This window comes from Oryctolagus cuniculus, chromosome 8 (genome assembly GCF_964237555.1).
Source record: "Oryctolagus cuniculus chromosome 8, mOryCun1.1, whole genome shotgun sequence".
NCBI classification, from domain to species: domain Eukaryota; kingdom Metazoa; phylum Chordata; class Mammalia; order Lagomorpha; family Leporidae; genus Oryctolagus; species Oryctolagus cuniculus.
Genome location: NC_091439.1, coordinates 119,113,591 through 119,139,630, shown reverse-complemented (window position 1 = coordinate 119,139,630; position 26,040 = coordinate 119,113,591). Strand labels below are relative to the sequence as shown.

At 45.4% G+C, this 26,040-nt stretch overlaps 1 protein-coding gene and 1 long non-coding RNA gene across 2 annotated transcripts; one reads left to right on the top strand and one right to left on the bottom strand.

Moving 5' to 3' along the window:
- Positions 1-1,024: 1,024 nt before the first annotated feature.
- LOC100358574 (disintegrin and metalloproteinase domain-containing protein 21) lies at positions 1,025-3,586 on the bottom strand. The gene has a single exon (XM_051839251.2). It carries the CDS (start codon positions 3,435-3,437, stop codon positions 1,242-1,244), a length of 2,196 nt encoding a protein of 731 aa, XP_051695211.2. The 5' UTR covers positions 3,438-3,586; the 3' UTR covers positions 1,025-1,241.
- Positions 3,587-3,596: 10 nt separating this feature from the next.
- Positions 3,597-4,712, top strand: LOC138843406 (uncharacterized). The gene is made up of 2 exons (XR_011378090.1): positions 3,597-3,824; positions 4,320-4,712. It is a non-coding gene; the product is annotated as an uncharacterized lncRNA (long non-coding RNA).
- The last annotated feature ends 21,328 nt before the right edge of the window (positions 4,713-26,040 follow it).

The window sequence follows — 26,040 nt, the reverse complement described above, 5'->3', positions numbered from 1 at the left end:
ACCTTCCCAGTGGGGTGCTCCACCCTACTGAACGCATAGCTGCATTCTAGGGGACTTTGGAGTTGCTTTCAATGCCCTTGAAACCTGAGGGAGCCTCTTCCCAAGACCTGGCTCAGGTTCCTGTGCTCAGGATGCTGCTTCTTGGTGGGACGACAGCACGGGTCTCACAGGAAGGGCCTCCCTGGCTTCTGGGATCTACAGGGAAGTTGTGACAAAGCCCTGAGCAAGACATGGAAACATTTGTGATGGGGGATGTGGGTGTACAGTGGAATATCAATATCTCTAAACAGGGATCCAGTGGGAAAAGAGACAGGGACAGTATAGCAGCTGGATCCACCAGAGCGTAAGCAAGCAGAAGATGAGAGTGAGCTTGGAGTCTGACGCTTAGGTTCGAGGCAGCATGAAGCACAAACATGGCACGAGGATTTGGGATACAGCGGCACTGGGAGTGGACCTGTCCCAGGAGGAGATGAAGGGTAACAGGAAGAAACCGTGCTGGACAATGCATGCACAGCTAGGATGGCTCCCACCCCAATCACACCATGAGCCGTGTGCCCTCAGCGGCCCAGGTTCCAGGCTGGCTTTTCACCCTGGCCGTCTGCTCCCTCCCAGGCCAGGACAGTTGTTGCAGTCAGGCCTCCTCACATGCCGCCTCTCACAGAGGGATCTGTGCCCCAGGTTGGCACAGCTTTTGCCTGGTGATGGGTTTGAGCCCCCATCCCTCTGTCCCAATGCTCACAGCCACTCTAGTGCGGAATGGGAGACTTTGGTTGGGAGGCCTAAACTCATTCTGGATTCAGGAAAGGAGAGTTTACTCAGAAGTGGAGGAGAAACGCAAGCCCAGGAACATTATTTTGGAGAAATGTCCTGAACGTCTCCTTCAAGGAGCTGGGGATGACTTCATTAATCCTGGGACGAGTGGCTCAGGCCTCACCCTGCTGCTGACCCAGGTGTCCAACTTCAGGCCGAGACATGGGCTCCTATGGACGCCTAACGCTGATGGAAGGATGTGAAGACAACAACGTGAGGTCTCAAAGATGTATTCAGCTGAGCACCAGTGACCCATCAGGGAGAACTGCCGACAGAAACCTAGGCCTCCCGCCTCCCCCACGACAGGGGGAACGACCCCTGTGTGCAGGATGCATGATCTCTGCGCTGCTGTCTCTTGCACTGATTCTTTTTCACAGATGTTCCTGCTACAGGCTCTGTATTTTACAGGGGTCGGGAGGCTGACTGATACTTTACTGTTCCTCAGGAATTGTTTCTTCCTTGACAGTGGTAGTCATAACTGTCCGTACTCGTGAGGCCATCCCGAAGAGCAGAGCAAAAATCAAGCAATAAAGGCGAGCAAAGACAACTCTCCAATAGATCACTGGTGCCATGCTTTGCCTTATTGTACGCACTCTTTTAAGAGGGGGTCCACTGTCCACACTCCCACCAGAACCTGTATTTCGGCACGCCGGGGGATCCCAGCCCACATGGCAGTGGCAGTTCTTTTTATTGTTGCAAACTCCTCTGAAATTGCACTTCTCAGGGGAACAGTCATAGTTCAACTTATCCAAAGTCGTATTGCACTCTCTGTTAAAACAGAAAAGCCCATCAGCACAGGGAGTACCGTTTCTCACGTGTCCAACATCAATCGCTTCATTCCCACGGTGTTCATCCAGTCCAAAACAGAAGACACCATCGTATAAAGACTGATGGAATGAAACGTGCTCCTGCAGCTGGGGAATCCGAGTGACGTTGGTGCATTGCAGCTTTCCACACTTGTTGTTTGCTCTACTACATCCAGTGTGTATACGAAATGTATCCCTTCTAGAACAATGGCCAAATCGGAACCCTATTTCATTTATCCGATAGCAGCTGTCGTGACCATTCTGAGCATCTTCACCAAAGATCTCTTTGCAGTGGATACTGCGGTCAGTGCAGTTCCCCTGATAGCAGTAGCCCTCTTCAGTGCATGGGGTTCCATCTTGCAAATAAAAATCATCAGGGCATGTGAAGGTGGACCCCCGACAGTACTCTGGAAGGTCGCATATGTTCCGGACGGGTCTGCAGAGAGTCCCAAGAGGGGAGTAGGTGCAGTTTGTGCAGCACTGTTCTCTATCACAAACACTTCCAGGTGTGAGTTCACAGTTGGCTTTACAACATTTGTTGGCATGACACTGCTTGAAGGAGCCACAATCACATTTCTCCCTTCCCTCTATCTTACGGTTTCCACAACGTTCCTGAAGTAGAGTTTTATTACGGTAGTCATGGAAGGCTGAAAAATAGCATCTTGAAGAACTTGCCCCAACTATATGTTGAACATGAGTAAAAGAACAGTTGCTAAAGGAATCAGTCAGTTGAGGGTATCTGTACATTACACAGGTGGCTCTTCTATTGCAAACGCACCATGGTTCGTCAGGGTCCACACCCAAGAGTTTTGCCTGTTGGTGTGCAATTACAACACCTAATGAAAAATAATGTCTGCCAGCGTATCCAAGATAGTTATATGCACTACGGCCACACACCCAATACCCACGAAGTTCATACTCACTTTCATGTGGCCTACTTGGTGTAAGTACTATGGCTGAGTGTGGATAAAGAGCTAGATATAGCACATTGTAATACAGAGTATGCAGTGGACTTCCTGGAACCCTATAGTCATCAATAGGGGATACCGGATCTGCTTGATCATATATGATTAGGTAAGAAACATAAATCTCAGCATACATAGTTCTGAAAATATTATCAACAACATGGTACAAATGCATTACAAATTGGACGGTTTTTGACACATTGGTGAATACCTGAAACAGTCCATTAGTAACTTGAACATGATGCTTCACATGGAACATATGGGCACTGTACATCATAACAGAGAACCTGGGAGCCACAGTGCCGTTCACCTCAGAGAAGAAGGGGTCCATATCCTCCTTGTGTTCCAGCGAATACATGGGCCCCGTGGCGTTGTAGTCGGCCACTATCTGAGAAACGATGTGTTCAAATCTGTGGGAGTCCCTGAGGGGTTTGATTTCGTAGGCAAGGTCATCCAGCTTCATGATGCCTTCCAGGCCCCCATAGCAGGTGTCAATGGTGACGGTAGACAGAGGAATGTCCTGCAGGTGGCCGAGGTAGTAGCAGTCCATAGGAATGTAGGGATAGTCCATCTGCAAGGCTCCTTGGTCATCCTGAGTCATCATTAGCAGGTGTCCGGGCCAATTAAGCTTCTTTCTCCGCATACGGATGACGTGTCTTTGGCCCCCAAAACGCAGGCTATAGGAGAGCCAGCCTGGCACCTGAACACCTTTGCCCTGGTGTAGCTCCTTCCTAGGAATCACCACCTCAGATGAAACATAGCGCCACGAGGGACGACCAGGGGAGCTCTGGCCCGGTTCCAGGTGCGCCCAGAGCCCAAGCAGGAGCAGCATGACCGATCCCTCTGCCAGCACCATGGCCCAGCTCGGGGATACGTGTCTGAGGAGTGGGCTTGGAAAAGTGTCCAGAGAGCCAGATCCCAGGCATCTGCTGTGGCCTCTTCACTGCCAGGGGGACACTGACAGACGACACAGGTCCTCCCCAGGCTCCCTGAGGGTTTAGACAACAGAAGCAGGGCGTGGCAAGTTTGGGTCTGGGCATTGTGTCATCAGAGCTCAAGGGGGCTGGGGTCAAAGGGCCCCACACAGCATCAGTATCTCCCTTTGGTTTTGGCAACTCCTTGTGAGCAGCAGAGTGCCTGGAAGATGCGAGCCCAGCAGAGGTCTCTGCATGGGAGTGTTCAGCAACCTCCAAGAGGAGGGCAGTGGCCCCAGGAACAGGGAGCAGGCGTTTGCTGATCAGTGGTGGGCATCAGGGTTGGCTTTGGGTCTTCATGGGAGACCTTGGTGTTTCTCCTCCACAAACGCATGGTTCCTCTGACACTTTCAGTGTCCTGTCCCCAGTGTCTCCATTTCTCTGCAAACACAAACTCTGGAATCCATGCAGAGACCCCGTTATCGAAAGGGGAAGAGACTAAGCTTACAACCGCAACAAATATGATTTTCTTTTCACTTTTGTAGGTGATAACTTCTGAGCCCGTAACTGCCTATAGTGATCATTGAAACAGATAAATAACGCTTGCTTGTGAATTCAGAGCTGTCCTTTAGAAAGTCTGCTGTAGCTCTAAAGTAATCTGGTCCTCTGTGGTCAGCGTGACCAGAGGTTTCCTGTGTATTGTAAAAGGACGTGAAGGGGTATGAGTAACGGGGGACATAGTGAGCATGGGCTCCAGGCTGAGCGGGCCTCCTCCTGATCAAGGAAGCCCTGGACTCGCTAACGCAACACTTTTCCTCTTTCAGATCTCAGTCAGACAATGTGCTGTAGCTGCTTAGTCGTGCAGAATGTCCTGCTGCGTTCTCAGGATGAAGTCAAACACTCAAGCAAGTTTATCAAGGACCTGTGCTGACACGCCAGATGCCCCATTATCAGACCCACAGCCAGCCTCAGCGCTGACTCAGTAGCCCCTCCCCACTTTGTACTCCTTCAAAGGCCAGCCTGTCCTCACTGAGGCAGGGCAGGAGTTTTGAGAGCCCAGACTCTGCTGTTGTCCTCATCTATCAGAAGATTAGCCTTTTCTGTCCTGTAGCCTCAAACTTGTCCTCCTTATTCTCATTCACCACCACAGACAGGTACCTGACTTTGGGTAATAAACCTGGCATTGAGCCAGCCCGGAGGTGGTGGTTGTGCTTTAAGTGTGTGCCTGGTACTAACTGCCGGTCTGTTGTGTGTGAAAAAAGAAAGACCATTATACACACAGACACCTTAAATGGAAGCAGCATTTGCATAGAGTTAAAACAAATGGTGCAGAAAGAATTAAAAGTGCAGTGTCTTGTTCTGCCTCCAGCACCGCTAGGTGGTGGGCCCCCAGGAGAGCAATTGCAAGTCACTCTGTCAAAGACCTACTCCTCTGGAGCAGTTCAGGTTCACAGAACCTTGGGTGCACAGAAAGTGCTGCTCCCACCCAGGCACACGCACAGCCTCCCCCGTTGGCGCCCCTCCAGGCCGCACATGTGTCACCAGCCGGGATCCCTGCTGGTGTGTCCTGGCTGCCCCAGGCACACCTCCCATGGGCCTCCATCCTGCTGCGAGCCCCCGCCCCTGTCTCCCGGTCAGTCTACTCTGTGCGCTCTGGACTGAGTACCCCTTCTCTCCCCGGAACAGAACCATTGCTGGCTGCTTCCTTCGCTGGCTCCTTCACTATAAGTGACGAATCCACCCTGGCTTCTTGTGCCCCCAACAGCCCGCTCTGCAGTACAGAGGCAAGGGCACTTCAAGGCCCCTGAGCCCTTGTCCTCCTGCTGACTGAGCCTGGCTAGCCTGCAGATGCTGACGCCCAGGGCACGGCTGAGCAGACTCTGCTCCCTGGAGTTCCCAGTGGCTTTTCCTCCCCTTGTGTGTCCTTCCTGCCAGGTGAGGTTGTCCCGCGGCCCTGCTGTGACCACCCGTCCTACCTCCCAGGCTGCCAGTCTGGGCTGCTTTTCTCAGAACCCTGCTCTGACGTTCAGAACTGGCCGCCCCAGAGCCCTGGACGGTGGCCGGGTCCTCTCTGTGTCTATCCTGCGAGACTTGCTGTTTCTTAAGTTGCTTACTTTCTCCCGTCTTGATTTGCACCCTCGTTCCCTGGATGCACCTCTTCGAACAATTTCCTAAGAACATATGAGTGCAAGGCTGAGTTGCTGATCTTGCCTGTCTGAAGTTCTATGCTCACGTGTTTGCGGGTTTGGCCGGGTCTAGAATTCTAAGACGGAAGCACTTCTGGAGGACGGGCCTTTGTTTCACTCAGTGCTGCTGCTGGGAAGCCTGCTTGCTTTTTTTTTTGGCTTTTAGTTTTTTTTTTTTTAAGATTTATTTATTTATTTATTTATTTGAAAGTCAGAGTTACACAGAGAGAGAAGGAGAGGCAAGAGAGAGAGAGAGAGAGAGGTCCTCCAACTGATGGTTCACTCCCCAGTTGGCCGCAAAGGCCGGAGCTGCGCTGACCCGAAGCCAGGAGCCAGGAGCTTCTTCTGGGTCTCTGATGCGGGTGCAGGGCCCCAAGGACTCGGGCCATCCCCCGCTGCCATCCCAGGCCACAGCAGAGACCTGCATTAAAAGAGGTGCCGCTGGGACTAGAACCAGCGCCCACATGGGATGCCGACGCCTCAGGCTAGGGCGTTAACCCACTGCACCACAGCGCTGGCCCCTTGGTTTTTAGATTTAAAAAGGATTTCTTAGAGTCAAAGACCTCCAGTCACAGTGGCATGGAGGAGGGCTCCAAGAGAGGAAAAAACCCCAAAGGGGCTGGTGGTAGTAGGGTGCTTAAGTACAATTCTGAAGGAAAGAAAATTTGACAATCAGATTGGCATTCAGTTACCTGGCAGGAACAAAACCCATCAAAAGTCCTGATTTACAATTGGAAACATCTTAGACCAAAATAAAATTAGAAAAACTGACAATAGTGTTCAATATTTACAGGATATTTTCAAATAACAAACTTACTTGTCTTATAGGTTCCTGAAAGTGTAGAACAAGAGAATGGATTAGAAGAAATGGTCAGTTTGTTTCTCCAATTAGACTCACAGCAAACTGCCCATCTTTTATAAGGGCGGAAATTTCCATAGGGGGATTGCCATTTTGGAACGGAAGTCCCACCCTCTGTGACAGGAAGTGAAGCATCCACCATGTTTACTGCTCCTCCTCCCTGATGCTAACACATTCCTAGACAGCCAAACCGGTTCTCCAACTCAAAATCAGCAATTGAAAACACACTTGATAAACCCAGGAAAAGGCGATATTTTCAGAACCCTTTTAACCATCTGTAAGAGAAGAAAAAAATTTTTAAAGCCTTTTAACCTTAGAAAACATGTAAACTGTCTTTAAAACACATAACAACCAATTTAGCACACTTAGAAGCTAGTCCTCTGTGAAAATCTTTTCATCTCCGTTACACTATTTAGCAATGACATCACATCCTGGAAGCTGGAGACCCTGAAAGGGAACCTGTAAGGCCACCACAAAACACACCAAACACCAGAGTAAAGAAAAGAGTTTATTGGGGGAAACTCGACAGACTGAGGGAAGGGACAAAGAAGGAAGAGAGGGAGAAGGAGAGCGTAAGAGAGAGACACAGAGACAGATAGAGAGAGATCAGGAGACAGAGAGGAAGAGAGAGAGAGAGAGAGCCACATGTTCAGATCCTTTTAAAACTTTGCGGGGGGGGGGGGCGGGCAGGGAAGTAGGAGCAATGAATCCCATTAGAATGGGGGTGGGGCTTGACACCAGTGGTTGGACCATGTGCCCACCTGGCTTCCAGCAATGGCGGCAGGGGCTAGAGCCTGGGATGTAGATCAGGGTGTAGATCGCGCCATAGATAAGACTGTGCCATTTTACTAACAGAACCAATCCATGCTTTTTCGGAAAGCTACCAGCAAAAAGAAAAAAGAAAACCATCCAAGTCCTGCCATTGTCTCTTTTAAATGAAGCCTGCAAGCTGCGGAAGCAAATGCGTGTGGCTTTCTCTGGCAGGGCAGGGCTGGCTCCAGCCTCAAGCCATGAGTTGCTGCCCAGGTGGTTCCCCCTCCTTGGTGGCCCGGACAGGGAGCCACTGGTGCGTACACTGCAGCCGCTGCTGGAGCCCAGGGCCGGCACACACTGAAGGAGACCAGGGCAGGCATGGAGGGTTTCCAGCAGGAAGAGAATTTCAATGGCACAAACTAGGCTGTGTGTCATTTGCAGTGTCTGCGAGTCAGTGGCAGAGCAGGGGTGTGGAGGGGACCAGGGCAGCACAAGCTTGGGGTGAACATTTTGCAGGAATAAAAACAAAAGCACATTTTATGTTGGAAGCTGGATGGGAACTGCATGTTCTACAGCTCCTGTAACCACCTGGCCACCCACCAAAAGGAAGTTTTGTAAAAGCAGCTCCTTTATGGCCAGTGTCTCAGTCCAGGTGTTACCGGAGAAGCAAAGGGTTCTTGTCTTCAGGCAAGAAAGAATTCAGGTGTGAGACAGAGAGTAGTGGAAAGCAAAATAGCAAGGCTTATTAGGGTAGGGACATCCATAAGAACGGATGGACACCTCTCCAGACAGGACCTGAGAGAGAGTGCGTAGTGCACATTTAGGCTGGGGTTTTTAAGGGGAAGGGTCTTGCCTTCCTTCTCCCTCTCCCTCTCCTCCCGAACAAAGGACCTGTTGGATGTAAATATGAAAAATTCCTTTCTGTGTTTTTCGGGAAGCCTGGCTGACATCACCCTGCCTTAGAGGAAGGATGTTTATCAGACCAGGTAGAAGGGGCAGGACCCCCTGGAAGGTCATCAGGATCTAAGTGCAGATACTAGGCTGCACTTGGAAAGTTATCGGGTAGAGGGGGCAGGACTTTGAAGTGCAAGATGCTGGGCTTCTGGAGCTTCCGCAGTGGGTGCTGGTCTTCAGGCCTTTCTCATACACACATAGGCTCAATTTCTGACTTCATACCTAACACAGGTGGTCACTGGTCACAGGACAGGAGGTGACCTGTGGAGACCACAGCCCTGGGTGGTCACTGGGAACATGGTGGCCAGTCAGGTCACTCCTGAGCAGGGGCAGTGGCCTCCATGCCAGGCCCTCTGTGCATAGTAGTACACAGCATGGATATAGCAGTAGTGTTAGAGGCCACTGGCTGGACTTCACGTTAGCAGCAGAGACTGCTACATGGGTAGCACCAGACATGTGTGCTAGGTTTGCAGTGGAAACTGGATGCTGTGGATTTCGTGTTTCTACCTGAAGCCCTTCCTCTACTGAATACTTGGAAGACCCTTCCCCACAGCAGTCCTGCAGCCTGGCACCAAGCACAGGTCTGGTGCCCCTCACACTCCACATCTGAGTGCCTGAGTTTGGTTCTGGGCTCTGGCTCCTGACTCCAGCTTCCTGCTAATGCAGATCCTGGGAGGCATCAAATAAAGACATCAAACCTTTGGTTTCCTTGTACCAGTGTGAGAGAACTGGATAGAGTTCCTGGTTCCCCACTATCTGGGGACTGATGCAGAAATTTTTGGAGTGAACTGGCAGATGGGAGCTCATCGTCTCTGTCATTTGTCTCTCAGAAAATATATGTGTTTATCAAGGGCTGGTGTTGTGGTGGAGTGGGTAAAGCTGCTGCCTATGATGCTATCAACCCATATCAGCACCATTCGAGTCCCCACTGCTCTATTTTCAACCCAGCTCCCTACTAACAAGCCTGGGAAAGCAATGGAAGATGGCACAAGTACTTGGGATCCTGCATCCATGTGGCCCACCCCAGGCCATTGCAGCCATTGGAATGAACCAGCAGATGGAGTCTCTCTCTCTCTCTCTCTCTCTCTCTCTCTCTCTCTCTCTCTCCATCTCCATCTCTATCTCCATCTCTGTCTCTATCTCTATAACTCTCTCTCCCTGTGACTCTGCCCTTTAAATAAATAAATCTTCTTAAAATGAGTAAATCATAAACTACTTAAATTATTTAGAATGTGGGAGCATCAGAATATGGAATGCAGAAAATGACAAGGATTCTGTGTCACAGATGTGAGGAAACACTGAATGTAGGTGGTGAGAGACAGTGCTTGTCTTCCCACTCTGGAGATGAGTGAAATCCAAAGACCTCAGGAGAAGGAGGCTCTCAGGGGTCGCCAGGAGAAGGGGGCTCTCAGGAGTTCTCCCAGGAGAAGGGGGCTCTCAGGGGTTCTCCCAGAAAGGGGCTATCAGGGGTCCTCTCAGGGGAAGCGGGCTCTCAGGGGTTCTCCCAAGAGAGGGAGACTCTCAGGGGTTCTCCCAGGGGAACAAGGCTCCTGGGCCAGCATCATGAAGGTGGCCCCATCTAGCCCACTCCATGTGGTGGTTCATCAGAGGCTGTACCCCACCTCCTGCGGTTCCCAATGAATTGAAATTCAATGTTAATCTTGAAGCCATAATTTCTGAAATTGAATATGAAATAGACCCTACCCTCCCATGACTTGATCAGAATGGATAAAGGTAACAAGAAGGAAAGTGTGTGGGCAACAGACAGATAAGTTGGCTTCATACATATTGGAAACATAGGAGCAACTGGAGTTTGAAAAACACATTGGCATTCAGTTGCACCCAAAAAATTGAAGTCCTAAAGCATAAATCTAAAAAGGTATGTACATATGCACTGAGAAAGCCTTGAAACACAGTAGGGAAAAACATAAAAAATATATATAAATAAGTACAGAGATAATCCTCATGCAGGAATAGAACAGCTATTACTGTTAAGATGATAAATTCCTTCTAAATTGACCTGCAGTTTTATTGGAATCCCAATCAAATTCCCGGTAAAAAATGCCAGGGAATGACTTATAAACCTACAATGGATGATATAAGACTTAGCTCAGGAAATGACTCCACTTAATCATTCTGTAAAAAAATTTTTAACATGGTCACTTAGCTAAGCTTAAACAGATGTGCTGGGAGAAATTATATTTATTATTTGTATTAAATATTAAAATATTTTGACAATTTGATTTTTAAGGTACAGTTCCTGAAGCCTCATCCTGGGTAGAGTTGCTTTGTACAGATTATACACAGCTTGCATGATCCTACAGAGAGTTACAACTGCGAGTGCAGGGATGGTCAGAGCAGTGGAGGTGGATACATTTTCTCTTGAGGGCTTCAACCAAATTGTCCTGGAATTAAAAGCTGTATTTTTTGATGCTTTCAGTGCAGACAAAAGGGTAGAGTGAAGCTGAGTCAGTGTGACAGCAGCTAGGTCACGGAATGCATGAGATATACAGATTAAATCATTTGCACACAGGTACAGCACTGAAATGCCAAGTTGCATTTGTTTTTATATTTTTGCATCACAAAAGATGCAATAAAAGCCAGGTTAGATTTCATATTAATGCATGCTTTCACTTTTGTACTGCATTCCGCGGTAATCACACACTTCGGAACATCTGCACCACATTTGACAGTTTGTTTTATCAGAGGAGGGGCTATGGAGTGATGGTTCTGAATGAACTTTTTACTCTTAGTGCAGCTGGGTCTAAACCTTTTTGAAACTGATCAGACACTCGGTGTACTTTTTTAAAAAAAGATTTATTTATTTATTTATTTATTTGAAAGTCAGGGTTACAAAGAGAGAGAAGGAGAGGCAGAGAGAGCGAGGTCTTCCGTCCACTGGTTCACTCCCCAGTTGGTCGCAATGGCTGGAGTTGTACCGACTGAAATCCAGGAAGCAGGAGCTTCTTCTGGGTCTCCCACATGGAAGCAGGGGCCCAAGGACTTGGGCCATCTTCTACTGCTTTCTCCAGCCATAGCAGAGAGCTGGATCAAAAGTGGAGCACCCGGGACTTGAACCAGTGCCCATATGGGATGCCAGCACTGCAGACGGTGGCTTACCTGCTACACCACAGTGCTGGCCCCCTTGGTGTTGGAAAAGCAATACAAGTGTACTGAGGAAGGAAGGAGATCAATGAGATGGCACTGTGAGGTGGTCCATGGTTGATTGTGATTAGAGTGAAGGCAGTTATAAAATATAAATGGCACTGATTGTTCTATAGCTGTGTATAGTTTGTCAGGATGACTGTCCCATGTTTTGTATATTGGAATATAAATTTCTATGAATTATAGTAATTAAAAGTAAATATTCTAAATTAAGTCCTGCTTCTAATTCACATGGCTCTGTCTTGGAAATATTACTTTTGGAGGATTATTTAAGATTGGAGCTAGCAGGTTTTGAAAAAGAGGAAAGAATGAAATGTACTATATGGGTCTTGTGATCTCTAACCATCAGTATAGGGTCTTGATGGCAGTAGGAAGTCCTCTTTTTTTCATAACATGCTACTATCTACTTTCAGAACTTGTTACAGTACAGTTCTTACTCTGTCGTTGATCTTGGCCAGGTAGATGTTTGATTCAATGCCTGGACAGTCCTCAGTCACACTGGACATGTGGGGCTGTTAAACCACACAGATGCCTCTTGTTCCTGCAAGGAGTAAAATCTATGGCAATCCTCACTTGCTAGGTAATGTCTGCAGCAAATACAGGCTCATGGTTGCCCTAAGGAGGCCAAACCACCACCTTTGGATGATGAGGGTGAGTCCTGCTTCACTTACCTCTACTGCTTTTTCCAGTTTGACTCAGATGTGCTTTTAGTTGGTGTAAAAATAGTCACAAATGTCTTTTGGCCTCACAGTGAAATCAGTCTGCATATTTCTTCCAGGTAGTTGACCCTGGTACTGTGGATCTGGGACTTGGGGTACTACCATCCCTTTGGGATTCTTTTTTTGTTATTATTTGCAAACAACATATACTTTTGAGTGACTTCTGGGATTACAGCTACAAACTGAACCCAGCCAAGTTTTTGATAGCATTGATAAAGAACTCCTTTCCATAATGAGTAGTCATATGCACCATTAACAATCTGACAGACACTTTTTTTGGTATAGAAAATGTTTTCTCAGGCTATAACACCAACCATTGCTTTACTGATGGAAGCCCCATAATTCTCCCTGGTGGATGTCTGAATCAATATCCATGGGTGCAATTGTTAGGTAAGCTAAAAGTTGGAGTGAGTGCCATATACAGTTTAGGGGATTTATATAGAGAAGTGTTCTTAACTGCCAGGTCTGACACCAGAATACATAGCTGCTACTTTAGTTGGGCCCTGTAGTGCCACCTGGAGCTTCAGTATTAGAGGTTCCATGATTTATTTCTTCCTTACCTGCCATTAAATATACCCTTTCCCTTCCAAATGACTTTTTTTTAAAAAAAAAAAAAAGATTTACTTTATTTATTTGAAACAAAGAATTATAGAGAGAGGTAGATGCAGAGAGAGAGGTCTTCTATCCACTGAATCACTCCCCAGAGGGCCACAATGGCCGGAGCTGGGCCAATCCGAAGCCAGGAGCCAGGAGCCTCTTCCGGTCTCCCACGTGGGTGCAGGAGCCCAAGGACTTGGGCCATCTTCTGCTTTCCCAGGCCGTGGCAGAGAGCTGAATCGGAAGAGGAGCAGCCAGGATTAGAACCGGCACCCATATGGCACTTCAGGCCAGGACATTAACCCACTGCATCACAGTGCTGGCCCCCCAGATAACTTTTTTTTTTTAAATGTTTATTTTATTTATTTGAAAGGCAGAGCTATCCATGGCAGGGTAAGTGGGGGGTGAGATCTTCCATCCACTGTTCACTCCCCAAATGGCTGCAATGGCTGATGCTGAGCCAGGCCGAAACCAGGAGCCAGGATTTTCATTTGGGTCTCCTTGGGCCATCTTCCACTGATTTTCCTAGATGCATTAGCAGGGATCTGGATCAGAAGTGGAGCAGCCAGGACTCAAACCAGCACCCATATGAGATGATGACATTGCAGATGGTGACTTAACCCATAGCACCACAACGCCAGCACCACCTTCCAAATATCTTAAAAAAAAAAAAGACTTATTTATTTATTTGAAAGGTAGAGTTACAGAGAGGCAGAGGCGGAGCAGAGAAAGAGGTCTTCTATCTGCTGGTTTACTCTCAAGATGGCTGCAGCATCTGGAGCTGTGCCGATCTAAAGCCAGGAGCCTCTTATGGGCCTTCCATGAGGGTGCAGAGGCCCAAGGATTTGTGCCATCCGCCACTGCCTTCCCAGGCCACAGCGGAGAGCTGGATGAGAGCAGTGCAGCTGGGATTCAAACTGGTGCCCATATGGGATGCCGACACTGCACGTGGCGGCTTTACCCGCTACACCACAATGCTGGCCCCTTCAAATATCTTGTCGGGTAGCTGGTTCATTAGTTTTAGGCTGAGTATTGAAACCTGAAACAAAAAAGTGAAGGCATGTGTGACCCAAGACTTTTGGCAGCATGGCTGTTTCAAGACTTTGGTATTAACCAGTACAAAGACCAAGATGGTAAGCAATTCACTAAGAAGTAGGGCTGTGCATTTGGCACTAAGACACAGGTGGAACACTCACATCCCATACTGGAATGCCTGGGTTTGAGACTCAGCTCCACTTTTGATTCCAGCTTCCTGCTAATGCAGACCCTGCAAGTTGGCTCAATGACGTCACTAAGTCTGGGAGACCTCTGTTGCGTTCCTGGCTGCTGGTTTTGGCCTGGCTCAGAAGAGGCTGTTACAGACATTTTAGAAAAGAAGCAGTAGATGGAAGATCTTCTCTCCCTCCCTCCCTTCTCCCTGCCTTTCAAATAAATACAAATTTTTATTGGCCTATTCAGGTTTTCTATGTTTTTGTGACTCAATTTTGGTAAACTGCATGTTTCCAGAAATCTATCCATTCCTTCTAGACTTTCCAATTTGTTGGCATAGAGCTGTTTGTAGTAATTCCTGATGATTCTTTTAATCTCTGTGGTATCTTGTAACATCTCTTTTTCATCTCTGATTTTATTAATTTGGGTCTTCCCCCTTTTTTTGGTTAGTTGGTCCAAATGTTTATCAATTTTGCTTATTTTTTAAAAAGCCAACTCTTCATTTCATTGATTTTTTGTACCATTTTTTCTTTCATCTTATTTACTTTTAAAATTTTAATTATTTCTTTCCTCCTACTAATTTTGGGAATCATCTGTTCTTGTTTTTCTACATCTTTGAGATGAATTGTTAGATCATTATTTGATACTTTTCCAATTTCTTGATGTAGGCACTAATTGCTATAACCTTCCCTTTTAACACTGCTTTTGCTGTATTCCATAAGTTTTGATATATTGTCTTGCTATTTTCATTTGTTTCTAGGACGTTTTTTATTTTCTTCTTTAATTTTTCTGTGTCCCATATTCATTCAGGATGCTGTTGTTTAGTCTCCATGTGTTTGCATATTTTCTGGTGATTCTTTCTTTAGTAAATTAATTAATTAATTTAATTTTAAGCTGAACAAACTTCAAGTATGTCATGTATACAGATTGAGAACATGGTGATACTTCCCATTTTACCCACCTCCCACCCATGCTGCCACTCCTCCTCCTTCTTTTCTTACTCTTTAATTTTTACAATAACCAACTTTCTGTTTACTTTTATTTTTCTAGATCCTTAGATGCATTGATAGATCATTTATTTGATGTCTTTACAATTTCTTGATGTAAACACTCATTGCTATATACTTTTGCTGTATCTCATGGCCTTTGATATGTTGTGCTGTCATATTCATTTGTTTCCAGGAATTTTTTGATTTCCATTTTGATTTCTTCTATTACCCACATTCATTAAGGAGCATGTTGTTCAGTCTCCATGTGTTTTCCTAGTTTCTAGAGTTTCTTAAGTTGTTAATTTCTAACTTCATCCCATTGTGATCAGAAAAGATACATGGTATGATTTCATTTGCTGAGATTTGCTTTGTGGCCTAGGATATAATCTATCCTAGAGAATGTTCCATGCACTGATGAAAAGAATGTGTCTTCTGCAGCTGCAGGTTGAAATGTTCTGTAGGTATCAATTAGGTCCATTTGGTTAACAGTGTAGATTAGCTCTGTTCTTTCTTTTTTTTTTTTTTTTTTTTTGGTCTATTTGATCTGTCCACTGATGGAAGTAGGGTGTTGAATCCCACATTATTATTGCGTTGGAGCATGTCTCCCTTTAAATCTAGTAATATTTGTTTTAAATACACAGGTGCCCTATCATTGAGTATATATGCTAAACATGTACTATAATCACATTCTCCTGTTAAACTGATTCCTTAATCATTATGTAATACCCTTCTTGGTATTTTTTTAACAGTTTTTATGTTAAAGTCTATTTTGCCTAATATTAGGATGGCCACTTCTGCTTGTTTTTGCTTTCTGTTAGCATAGAATATCTTGATCCTTTCACTTTCATTCTGTGTGAATCTTTGTAGGTGAGGTGTGTTTCTTGTAGGCATCAACTAGATGGGTATTGTTTTTAAACCCATTCAGCCAGTCTGTATCTTTAGTTGGATAATTTAAGCCATTGACATTCAAGGTTATTTATTTATTTATTTTTTTGACAGGCAGAGTGGGCAGTGAGAGAGAGTGACAGAGAGAAAGGTCTTCCTTTGCCGTTGGTTCACCCTCCAATGGCTGCCATGGCCAGCGCACTGCAGCCAGTGCATCGCGCTGATCCGAAGCCAGGAGCCAGGTGCTTCTCCTGGTCTCCCATGGGGTGCAGGGCCCAAGGACTTGGGCCATCCTGCACTGCACTCCCGGGCTATAGCAGAGAGCTGGCCTGGAAGAGGGGCAACTGGGACAGAATCCAGCGCCCCGACAGGAACTAGAACCCAGTGTGCCAGCGCTGCAGGTGGAGGATTAGCCTATTGAGCCGTGGTACCAGCAACAAGGTTATTATCGATAAGTAATGACTTGGTCCTGTCATTTTTTTCATAAATATTTCTATTGCTTGCTTTTTATTTCCTTTGTATTTTACTAGATTTTCTGCCCTCTCATTCCTTCATGATGTTGATTACCTTTTTCTGTGTCTGTGTGTATTAGAGCCTTAAGTATCATTTGTAAGGCTGGGCATTTCTGTTTGCTTTGGAAGATCTTTATTTCATCTTCATTTATAAACCAGAGTTTTGCTGAGTACAGTATTCTGGCTTGACAGTATCTTTCTTTCTTTTTTTTTTTTTTAAAGATTTATTTATTTATTTGAAAAGCAAAGTTACAGAGAGAGAGAGAGAGAGAGAGAGAGGTCTTCCATCCACTAACTCATTCCCCAAATAGCCACAATGACCAGAGTTGGGCCAATCCAAAGCCAGGAGCTAAGAGGTTCTTCCTGGTCTCCCACATGGAGACTTGAACCATCTTCTACTGGTTTTCTAGGCCACAGCAGAGAACTGAATAGGAAATGGAGTGGCTGGGACTTGAATTGACAACCGCATGGGATGCTGGCACTGCAGGCAGCGGCTCTACCCACTATGCCACAGCACCAACCCTAGCAGTTTCTTTTAGGGGTTGGGCTAGGTCTCTCCATTTTCTCCTAGCCTGTAGGGTTTTTGATGAGAAATCACCTGTCAACCTAATTGGAGATACTTTGAAGGTAATCTGGTGTTTGTCTTGCACATGTTTTAGAATCTCTGTTTTACTTTTGAAAGTTTGACTATAATGTGTCACAGTGAAGACCTTTTCTGATCATATTAGCAGATCTATGTGCTTCCTGTACTTGGATGTCCCTATCTTCTTCCAAATTAGCAAAGTTTTCTGTTATTTCACTGAATAGGTCTTCGAGTCTGTTCTCTGTTTCCACACCTTCAGGAACTTTTAAGACATGTATGTTTGGTCATTTGATTGCATCTCATAAATTTCAAACACTATTTTCAGTATTTCTGATGTTTCTGCTTTTTTTTGTAAGATATTTCTGAGGACTTATTTTCTAGTTTGGATAGTCTTTCTTCTGCCTCACTAAGTCTGTTTTTAAGGCTTTCCACTGTACTTTTTGACATATTTAATTCTTCATTTCCAGTAGTTGCTTGATTCCTCCTCAATATCTCTGTCTCCCAGCAGAATTTCTCATCCATGTCACACATGGGTGTATTGGCTTCTCTGTGTTTTTTGAGTAATCTTTTTTTTAAAAAAATATTTATTTACTTGAGAGGTAGAACGACAGACAGTGAGAGAGAGAGAGAGAGAGAGAGAGAGAAAGGTCTTCCTTCTGTTGGTTCACTCCCTAAATGGCCGCAACGGCTGGAGCTGTGCCAATCCGAAGCCAGGAGCCAGGAGCTTCTTCTGGGTCTCCAAAGCAGGTGCAGGGGCCCAAGCACTTGGGCCATATTTCTACTGCTTTCCCAGGCCACAGAAGAGAGATGGACTGGAGGAGGAGCAACCGGGACTAGAACCGGCACTCATATGGGATGCCGGCACCGCAGGCGGAGGATTAACCTACGCACCATAGCGCCGGTCCTTTGAGTAATCTTACGATCATTCATTTGAATTCTTTTTTCGGCATTTCATCAACCTTCACCTTCACATTCTGATACTGAAATGTTGTTGTGTTCCTTTTGAGTCATATTGTCTTCCTTGTTCATGTTTCTTGTATATCTATGTTTATTTTTAGGCACTCTGGAGACACGTATTGGTTTTCTCCTCCGAGGGCTTATATCTTTGAAATACGCCTCAATGGCTTAGTTGAATGCCTGCTCCTTCAGGAGATATCCAGAGCTGTGTGATGGTTGGGGTCAGGAAGTACCTGCTCTCCTTTACTGAGTGGTGACAACTAAGGTAAGATAGTGAGCAACTACAAATAAAGCAGAGCACATATCCAGTGTAAACCTAGGACCAGCTACTTTTTGCTGTCTAAATGTGTTGTGTTAGCTCTGAAGTTAATTTATAATTTTAAATTTTTATTGTAAAAGATTGTAATGATTAGTTCCCCATATATCTAAAAGCCAATATCATGGGCGATTTATTTCAATGTTCTGCTTATCAATGCAAGGGAAAAATTTTATATTACACATAAACTGGCATCAGATAAAATTATAGAGAAGAAATTGCAGACAGACCAGTGAATCCCTGAAACTGACCTAATCAGTTGATTGTTGGTGATTGCCTGGGAAGTTTTTGAGAAGTTTTTCTAAGTCCTGCTGCAGACATGCTGGATCAGAATCTTGTGGGCAGGAGCCCAGAGATCTCACTTTTTAAAACACACCCTAGGGACCCACACTGCGGCATAGTGGGTAAAGCTGCCACTGTTCGTGTCCTGGCTGCTCCTCTTCTGATCCAGTTCTCCACTGTAGCCTGGGAAAGCAGTGAAGATGGCCTAAGTCCTTGGGCCCCTGCACCCGCAAGGGAGACCTGGAGGAAGCTCCTGGCTCCTGGCTTCGGATCAGCGCAGCTCCGGCCATTGCAGCCACTTGGGAGTGAACCAGCAGATGGAAGACTTCTCTCTCTCTGCCTCTCCTTCTCTCTCTGTGTAACTCTGACTTTCAAATAAATAAATAAATCTTTAAAAATAAATAAATAAAAATAAAACTCAAAAAAACACATCCTTGGGGAGTCTAATGCTAGTCTGCTTGTGATACTACTCTGTAGAGTAAATAGTGGTGACAGTGTAGTTGCTAAAGTAACAGAGAGAACTTCAGTGTGGTTCCTGTCTATTGCAAGGTCAGCTTTCTGGACTCCAAAAGAGAGAAATTGAGTCTAGGCCTGGTGCAATTAGAAGCATGATTAGAGGCAGAACAGAGTAACTACAGGAGAAGAGACAGGTAACCAGAGCCAGAATCATAAATGTCTAAGTATTGGCAAAGAATGCCTATTTTCTAAAAGAAATACAGATTTTTTTTTTAACCAGGGAAATGTCAACCTAGGTTTATGATGACAGTCCTTTGCATCCATATGGTAATTTGTAGTTTACAAATACTCTGATATATTGTGGTCACTCTGTTGGTCTTCAAGGCAGCTAGCAGGTGCATCATCCTCACTTTTTCACAGAGCATGGCCCAAAGTTGCACAGGATTGGGGTCAGAGCCAAAAGCAGGAGGCTGTGTTGTTAGTTCCATCTCATCTTCTAAGGCAACAGGCAAACACGCTGAAAATAAAATGTGAAGTAAAAAATCTAAACATTTAAAGAACAGCTTTGCCCCTTAAATGGGAGAACTCCATTTCTCTGGAAAATAACAGAGTTGAAACATGTCATTCGTGATCACACAAGGTTAACAGTTCTGTGTAAACCTGTAGGTTGGAAGGGCTGTTGAAGGGCACTCAGTCCCCCACTGAATAATGAAGTCCTGAAAACTCAGGGGAGGTCTCCTTTGCCTAAAGCCTCTCACACAAGCGAATTTAACCAACTGTTAGAAACAGTTATCTTACATAAACTATTGTTCTTTAATTATGAATTCTTTGAAAAACAATAGAATATACTAATATTGATTTATATTAGTTTGACATGTTACAATTTCTTAGCTGTAAATTAAGCTTTTCTTGTAATGAAGAATCTAGAACCCTTTGAATCAAAATGTTTACTTTCTTTCCTAAATGAGGCATCTGTATGACTAACTTAAACCTGACGTTTTTACTTACAAAATTCTTCCCCTTCCAAGTTTTTCCCTTCTTTGCTTAAGAGCTAAGGCATGGTGTTTGCAGAGGAAAAATGAAATTATTTTCCTTTAGCTTTTTTTTTTTTTTAAGTATAACAACTTTATACTTGTTATTGCGGTAATGGACAAAAAACACACGCAAAATATTCTGGTATATCTTTGACCAATTGGTATCAAACCATCTGAGCTCCCCGAGAGGTTTTTTGAGATTCTTAGCTGTTTGACCACCAGGATTATTGTGATGCAGTACGGATGTGTTTCAAAGGACAGGAAGTGAACGCTAATTTTTAAAACCCAAGCAAGGGGGATTGAGGGAAGAAGGCAGTATAGCGCAGAGAAGGATTTATGATTAAGGAATAGAGTGGATACAAACAGCGACGGAACCACGGAAACTTGGCGCAGAGTGGCCCGGGAGTTCCCCAGAGAGTGCCGGGGACCACACCGGGGAAAACAGAGAGGGGCCCAAGCTGCAGAAAGAGGACGGAGCGGAGAAGCAGTGAGGGCAGCGGCCGCCGCCCCCTGGGAGAACCAGGTGCGAGGGTGCGAGCCCACGGAGGTGCAGGCCCGGATGAGTGGGGAGACAGTGTGAACAGCGCTGGGTGCTCTTAGGGGGAAGAGGGCGCGTCTGTGGGAAGAGGCAGAGAAGGTGAGCACGCCAGGATCCCTCGGTGTCTTCCCCCACCCGGGCGGGGAATGGCCATATTGATCGTTTACATTCTCGCCTACGGCCACAAGCATCAGTTGCCGGGGGCCGCCTGGCCCGGGAACAAGGATCACAACGGTTCAGAATGACTTCTTGTGGCACAGGGGGCACAGCGATGGGGAAGGCCGAAGTACGAGGCCCTGACGCTTTTGGAAGAACAAAGGAACAGGGAGCCCGCCCCCCCAGTGGGCGGGGCTTAGTACATCAAAACCCTCCTTAAGCTCCCAGAAATAGAACCCAAGCAAGTAATGTGCCAACACTTTTTAGGAAATTATAGGAAAAAATTTCTGTGCTATAAATACTGGCTGGCTTTTGATGCCTTCATACTCAAAAATGATCACTTTCTTCGACGGTGGAACTTTTACACGAAGATGTTAAAGGGGACGTCTACCTTCTTATTTTGTAAAATGTTTTCTATATGGCAATAAACTCAAAACGTGAACTGAATGGGCAGTTCAACCATCAAAGCCATTTGCCCTCCATGGTGTAGTCCTGGTCCCTTCCTCAGAGTTCCATGTCCAAGTCTCCTGGGTTTGAGCTGGGCTCAGGGGATGTGAACACTGGGGATGCGCAGAGGGCAGACCACCCCTCCTTTACATGAACACCATTGCCTAGGAGAAACTTATCTTCTAAAATTTCAATGGATTTGAGTTCCAATATTAACATTAAATAAGTTTAACGGTTGGAAGAAATTTTATTAGTTCTGGGAAAGCTAGAAGTGAGCTTTTTGGAAATAAGCTTGGAGACGTGTACAAGAATAGCTGGGGTCGCTGCTAATGGCCTGGGAAAGCAGCAGATGATAGCCTAAGTGCTTCACATTGATAATCCTGTGAGTTCTTGTCATCTATTCAAATAAGAATTCTGAATCCTGGCTACAAATAGAATAGGCAACATAGTAAGTTTTCAAGTGTTTTATTTAGTGAGAGAAATGCACAGGAAAGTGAGGGCTTTATTTAGGGGAGAAAGAAGTCTAGAAGCTAAGCTGGGTCCATCCCAGGCAGAGAATAGGCCAGTAGCCACATGGTGCAAGTGTGTGGGCAGGAAAGCAGAGGCAGGGCAGAGGCCAAGGGGCCACCTGCCCCAATGACACAGGAAACAAGGTGGGGCCTCTTATTTACTCCCAAAGGGGAGTGGTTATGTAGTCTGATAGGCAGATGGGTGCCAGGTGAGATCAGGTAGGGGCATGAAATCACATCTCCAACTTACCAATCTAATAGATTTTATCCTATCTGCCTACCTATATCACACTCACGTGGGAGACTGGGAAGAAGCTCCTGGCTCCTTCCTGGCCAAGTTCTGGCTCTTGTGGCTGTTTGGGAAGTGAACCAGCAGGTGGAAGACCTCTCTCTGCCTCTCTTCCTCTCTCTAACTCAGCCTTTTCAAATAAATAAACCTTTAAAAGAAAGAAAGCTGGAGGCCTGTGCTGCGGCACGTTGGGTTGTCTCCAGCTGCAGCGCCCAGCATCCCATATGGGCACAAGTTTATGTCCTGGCTGCTCCACTTCTGATCCAGCTCTCTGCTGATGGCCTGAGAGGGTGGTGGAATATGGCTCCAGAGACCTGTGAGAAGCTCCTGGCTTCAGATCGTCCACCTCCCCTTGCAGCCATTTGGGGAGGGAACCAGCGGATGGAAGACCTCTCTCTGTAACTGCCTCTCAAATAAACAAATTAAAAAAAAAGAAAGAAAGAAAGAAAAATAGCTGGGGTCAGGTCTTGCCAAATTCCAGTCAGCAAGGACTTCAAACTTCCAAAGGAAATAAAAATAGACATTCTCTTGCATAGTTTACATAAAAATTTATTGAGGGCATAAATGAAGTTATTCAAATGTGAAAACCTGATTTTACCATATTTTCAAGTGCACAGGGACGCAGCAGGGGGCTCCTCCCGCCTATGCCTGTGTCCATGTGTCCTGAGCGCCTACTGTCACGCAGCTCGACAGTAGCAAGTGTGACATATGACTTGTCAGTCACAGGGAAGAAAGGAACACCAGAACACAAGGCTGTCTTTCCAATGAGAGATTTTATTGCTTACACTCCAGGGATTTTTTTTATCACACTACTCATTAGCATGCTCATTGAGGTCAATATACTTATCAGTATCAATATACTTATCAATCTATACTAATTAATACTTATCAATAAACTTAACACCACCACTTAACTGCCTAACTGTAACTACTTAGCTTAACGTAACTACTTAGCTTAACTACTTGCACTAATCACCTAACTTAACATAATTACTTAACACACTTATCAATATCACTAATATCACTATCAATAATATCAATAGTATCACTTATCATAACTTAAAGCTAACTTAACACACTTACTGAATTACTTAACGTAACATAACTACTTCTCATCTACTTAACTTACTATAATACTTAACTACTTAACTTAACCACTTAACTACTTAACTTAATACATCTACCCAATCTTAACAATATCACTTATCTGCCAGGCAATCAATATTTTTATACCACAAGTCACAACAAACACTATTAAAATAATCTTAAGTACTAGCACAATGAACAATACAAGCACAGCAAAAGATTCAATACATAACGTTGGTTTGCTACGTATCCAGGCTCGCATCACTGTCACTTCTCCTGCGGGGAGTGTCCAGTGTCCAGAGTTCAATGTCCCAGCAGGGACGGAACTCAGACCAGTCACTTACAGGCAGGAAGTCGTGAGAAGGTTATCACTCTGGGCAGTAGGCTCAAGGTTCCCAGGCCGAAGGCAGGCGAGAAGTTGGAGAGGTCCCCTGCTGAGAGGCCTGGTCCGGCTCTGTGGTCAGCTCTGGAAGCAGGCTGATAAGGACTCCAGGCAAGGTGGTGAGGTGGCAGCCCGGAGGTAGAGGCGGGCGAGGGTGAGGGGCTTCACAGTGCAGGTCGCGGTGTGCTGCTCACTGTCCATAGTAACACATCGGGTTCGAACGATGAGGCCTCAGTGTTTCTACAGTCTTACTGGATATTGATTTCTTTTTGTGAATAATTTTACACTGTTTCAGTGTGCACTTGGTAAGAACATTGATGATTTTTTATATCCTAATAGAACCAAATTAAACTGCTTTCTTTCCTTGTGTGATCTTTTGATGGGCTGTAGGCTGATTTCCAGTTGTAGTATGGGAACTCTTAACTTTTCTTTGTCCTTTTCCCCTACAAATGTTGAATGATGAGCTGCTGGATTGTCCAGGAGCTTCGTTCTAATAGAGCTGACCTACTTCTATGTTTCCCCTTTTAAAATTTTATATATAGATAGATGGGTAGATGGACAGCTATAATGTTTATTTATTTATTTAAAAGGCAGAATTAGAGATCTTTCATCCACTGGTCTGCTCCCAAAATGGCCTTAACAGCCAGACAGAAGCCCAGAGCCAAAAGATTCTTCAGAATCTTCCACATGGGTCACAGGGGTCCAACCACTTAGGCCATCTTTTGCAGCTTTCCTGGCCATTAACAGGGAGTTGGATTGGAAATGGAGCAGCTGGAAATTGAACCCACACCCATTTGTGATGCCAGCATCTCAGGTAGTTGCTTAACCCACTGAGACACAATGCCAGCCCTTACATTTTGTATTTTTGATTGTTTAATGTGGTGTTCTGGAAAAGAGAAATTAAATGCTTTTGATCAGTACGAAATCATGAAAGAAAAATTGCTGTTGCTTAGGAGTACAGAATAAGATACAGCATCTTTAGGGCAGGGGACGGTAAGGGCAAACTGGGACCTCATTACGTGCACACAGTGTCATTCCTGTGAGACCCGTGTTGATTTAGCTTTACTGGGCTCTCTGCTCACCTGCCCCCAAACATGCAAAGGTGTGCACACCCAGCAGCTGGGTGGGGAAAGAGGAAAATTTTACAAATAGAACAAAGATCTCTTCAATGAGGAGATGGCACTTGCTTCTAGGCAGGAAGGTGGGAGGAGAAAGGGCTTTGAACGTCGGGTGTTCAGGATCCAGGAGTGAGAGAGCCTGAGATGCCCAGGGGCAGAGGGGAGGAGCTCTGCCCACTCTCAGCTGGTGGCCCTGTGCTCAGCAGGTGCAAGCAGAGACTGCAGGCTCTACGACTGAAAGGCTTCAGCCCAGCTCATGTGCTCCCAGCTGCTGTGTGGCCTGTGGGCGTCGCAGATGTAGGGTTGTGGTGAAACGGGCAGAGAAAAACCACCTGCTGGTCTCCATATGGATTATTTCTTGAATATGATAATGAGTGGAAAGCAGAGGACTATTTTTCATGTTGATTTCTACTCCACGTGCATGGTCACGGTAAAGACAGGAGACATGTTAACTTAAAGCCCTGCATATTCCTATTACTTAGGAGTGGTCTTGCCTGAGAAAGAAGCCTAAGGAAGGAAAATGAGCAGCAATCAGGAATGGCCTTTTTCTCTTAACAAAGTTGTGTTAAGTCATTGATTATTTTGTTCTCTCCTTCTAGGAAGGCTATTTTTTAAAAAAGATTTATTTATTTCATTTGAGAGGCAAAGTACAGAGAGAGGGAGAAAGAGAGAATGCATTCATCTGCTGTTTCATTCCCCACGTGGCCTCAATGGCAAGAGCTGGGCTGGTCCAAAGCCAGGATGCAGGAGCTTCTTCCACATCTCCCACGTGGGTACAGGGACCCAAGCACTTGGGCCATCTTCCACCACCCACATGTTTCCTAGGCACATTAGCAGCGAGCTGGATCAGAAGTGGAGCAGCTGGGAGTTGAGCTGGCGCCCACATGGGATGCCAGCACTGCAGGCAGTGGATTTACCTGCTATGCCAAAGCGCTGGCCCCCAACAGACTTTTTGAGTGACTGTTTCATATATATTTCTGTGCATGCATCTATGAGGAAGAAAGTATCACTGCTTGTTGTTGCAAAAATGCTATCAGATTCGGCATTCCTTAATCACCTCGTATCTACATTTTTATGTTACTTTTTCCCCATAAAAAGACTTTAGTCAAGCTTGTTAATTAATGACTAGATTGTGTGGTAATATATTTTTGATAGGGGTTTCCCTAGACTGGGATTTCTGATGTGAACTCCTATCTACCATTTGATTTTAATGTTGACTACAGATTAGAAATTGCTGAAGACTTCCCAAAACTCTTTAATATAGTATGAAACCATGTGTGTCTAAAAATGTGAATACATATTTTTATGTACATTTCACTGAATAGCTTCTCTAGCATTAATTATCTGTTCTTCTTTAGTGTTCTTAAGAATTATGCATATGCATTTCTCGGGAACCTCAAGACTGTAGATCAGCCAAAGTCTCCTCTGCCTTGATGATAACATGGGGTTCCTCCACGTGGAGTTCACTCATATTGTGGAAGGGTGAATTATAAATGGCAGTGTTTCCACCTTGCTGTACTCATCAACTTCCTCCAAATGAGTTCTCTGAGTTGTTGCAGGTCAG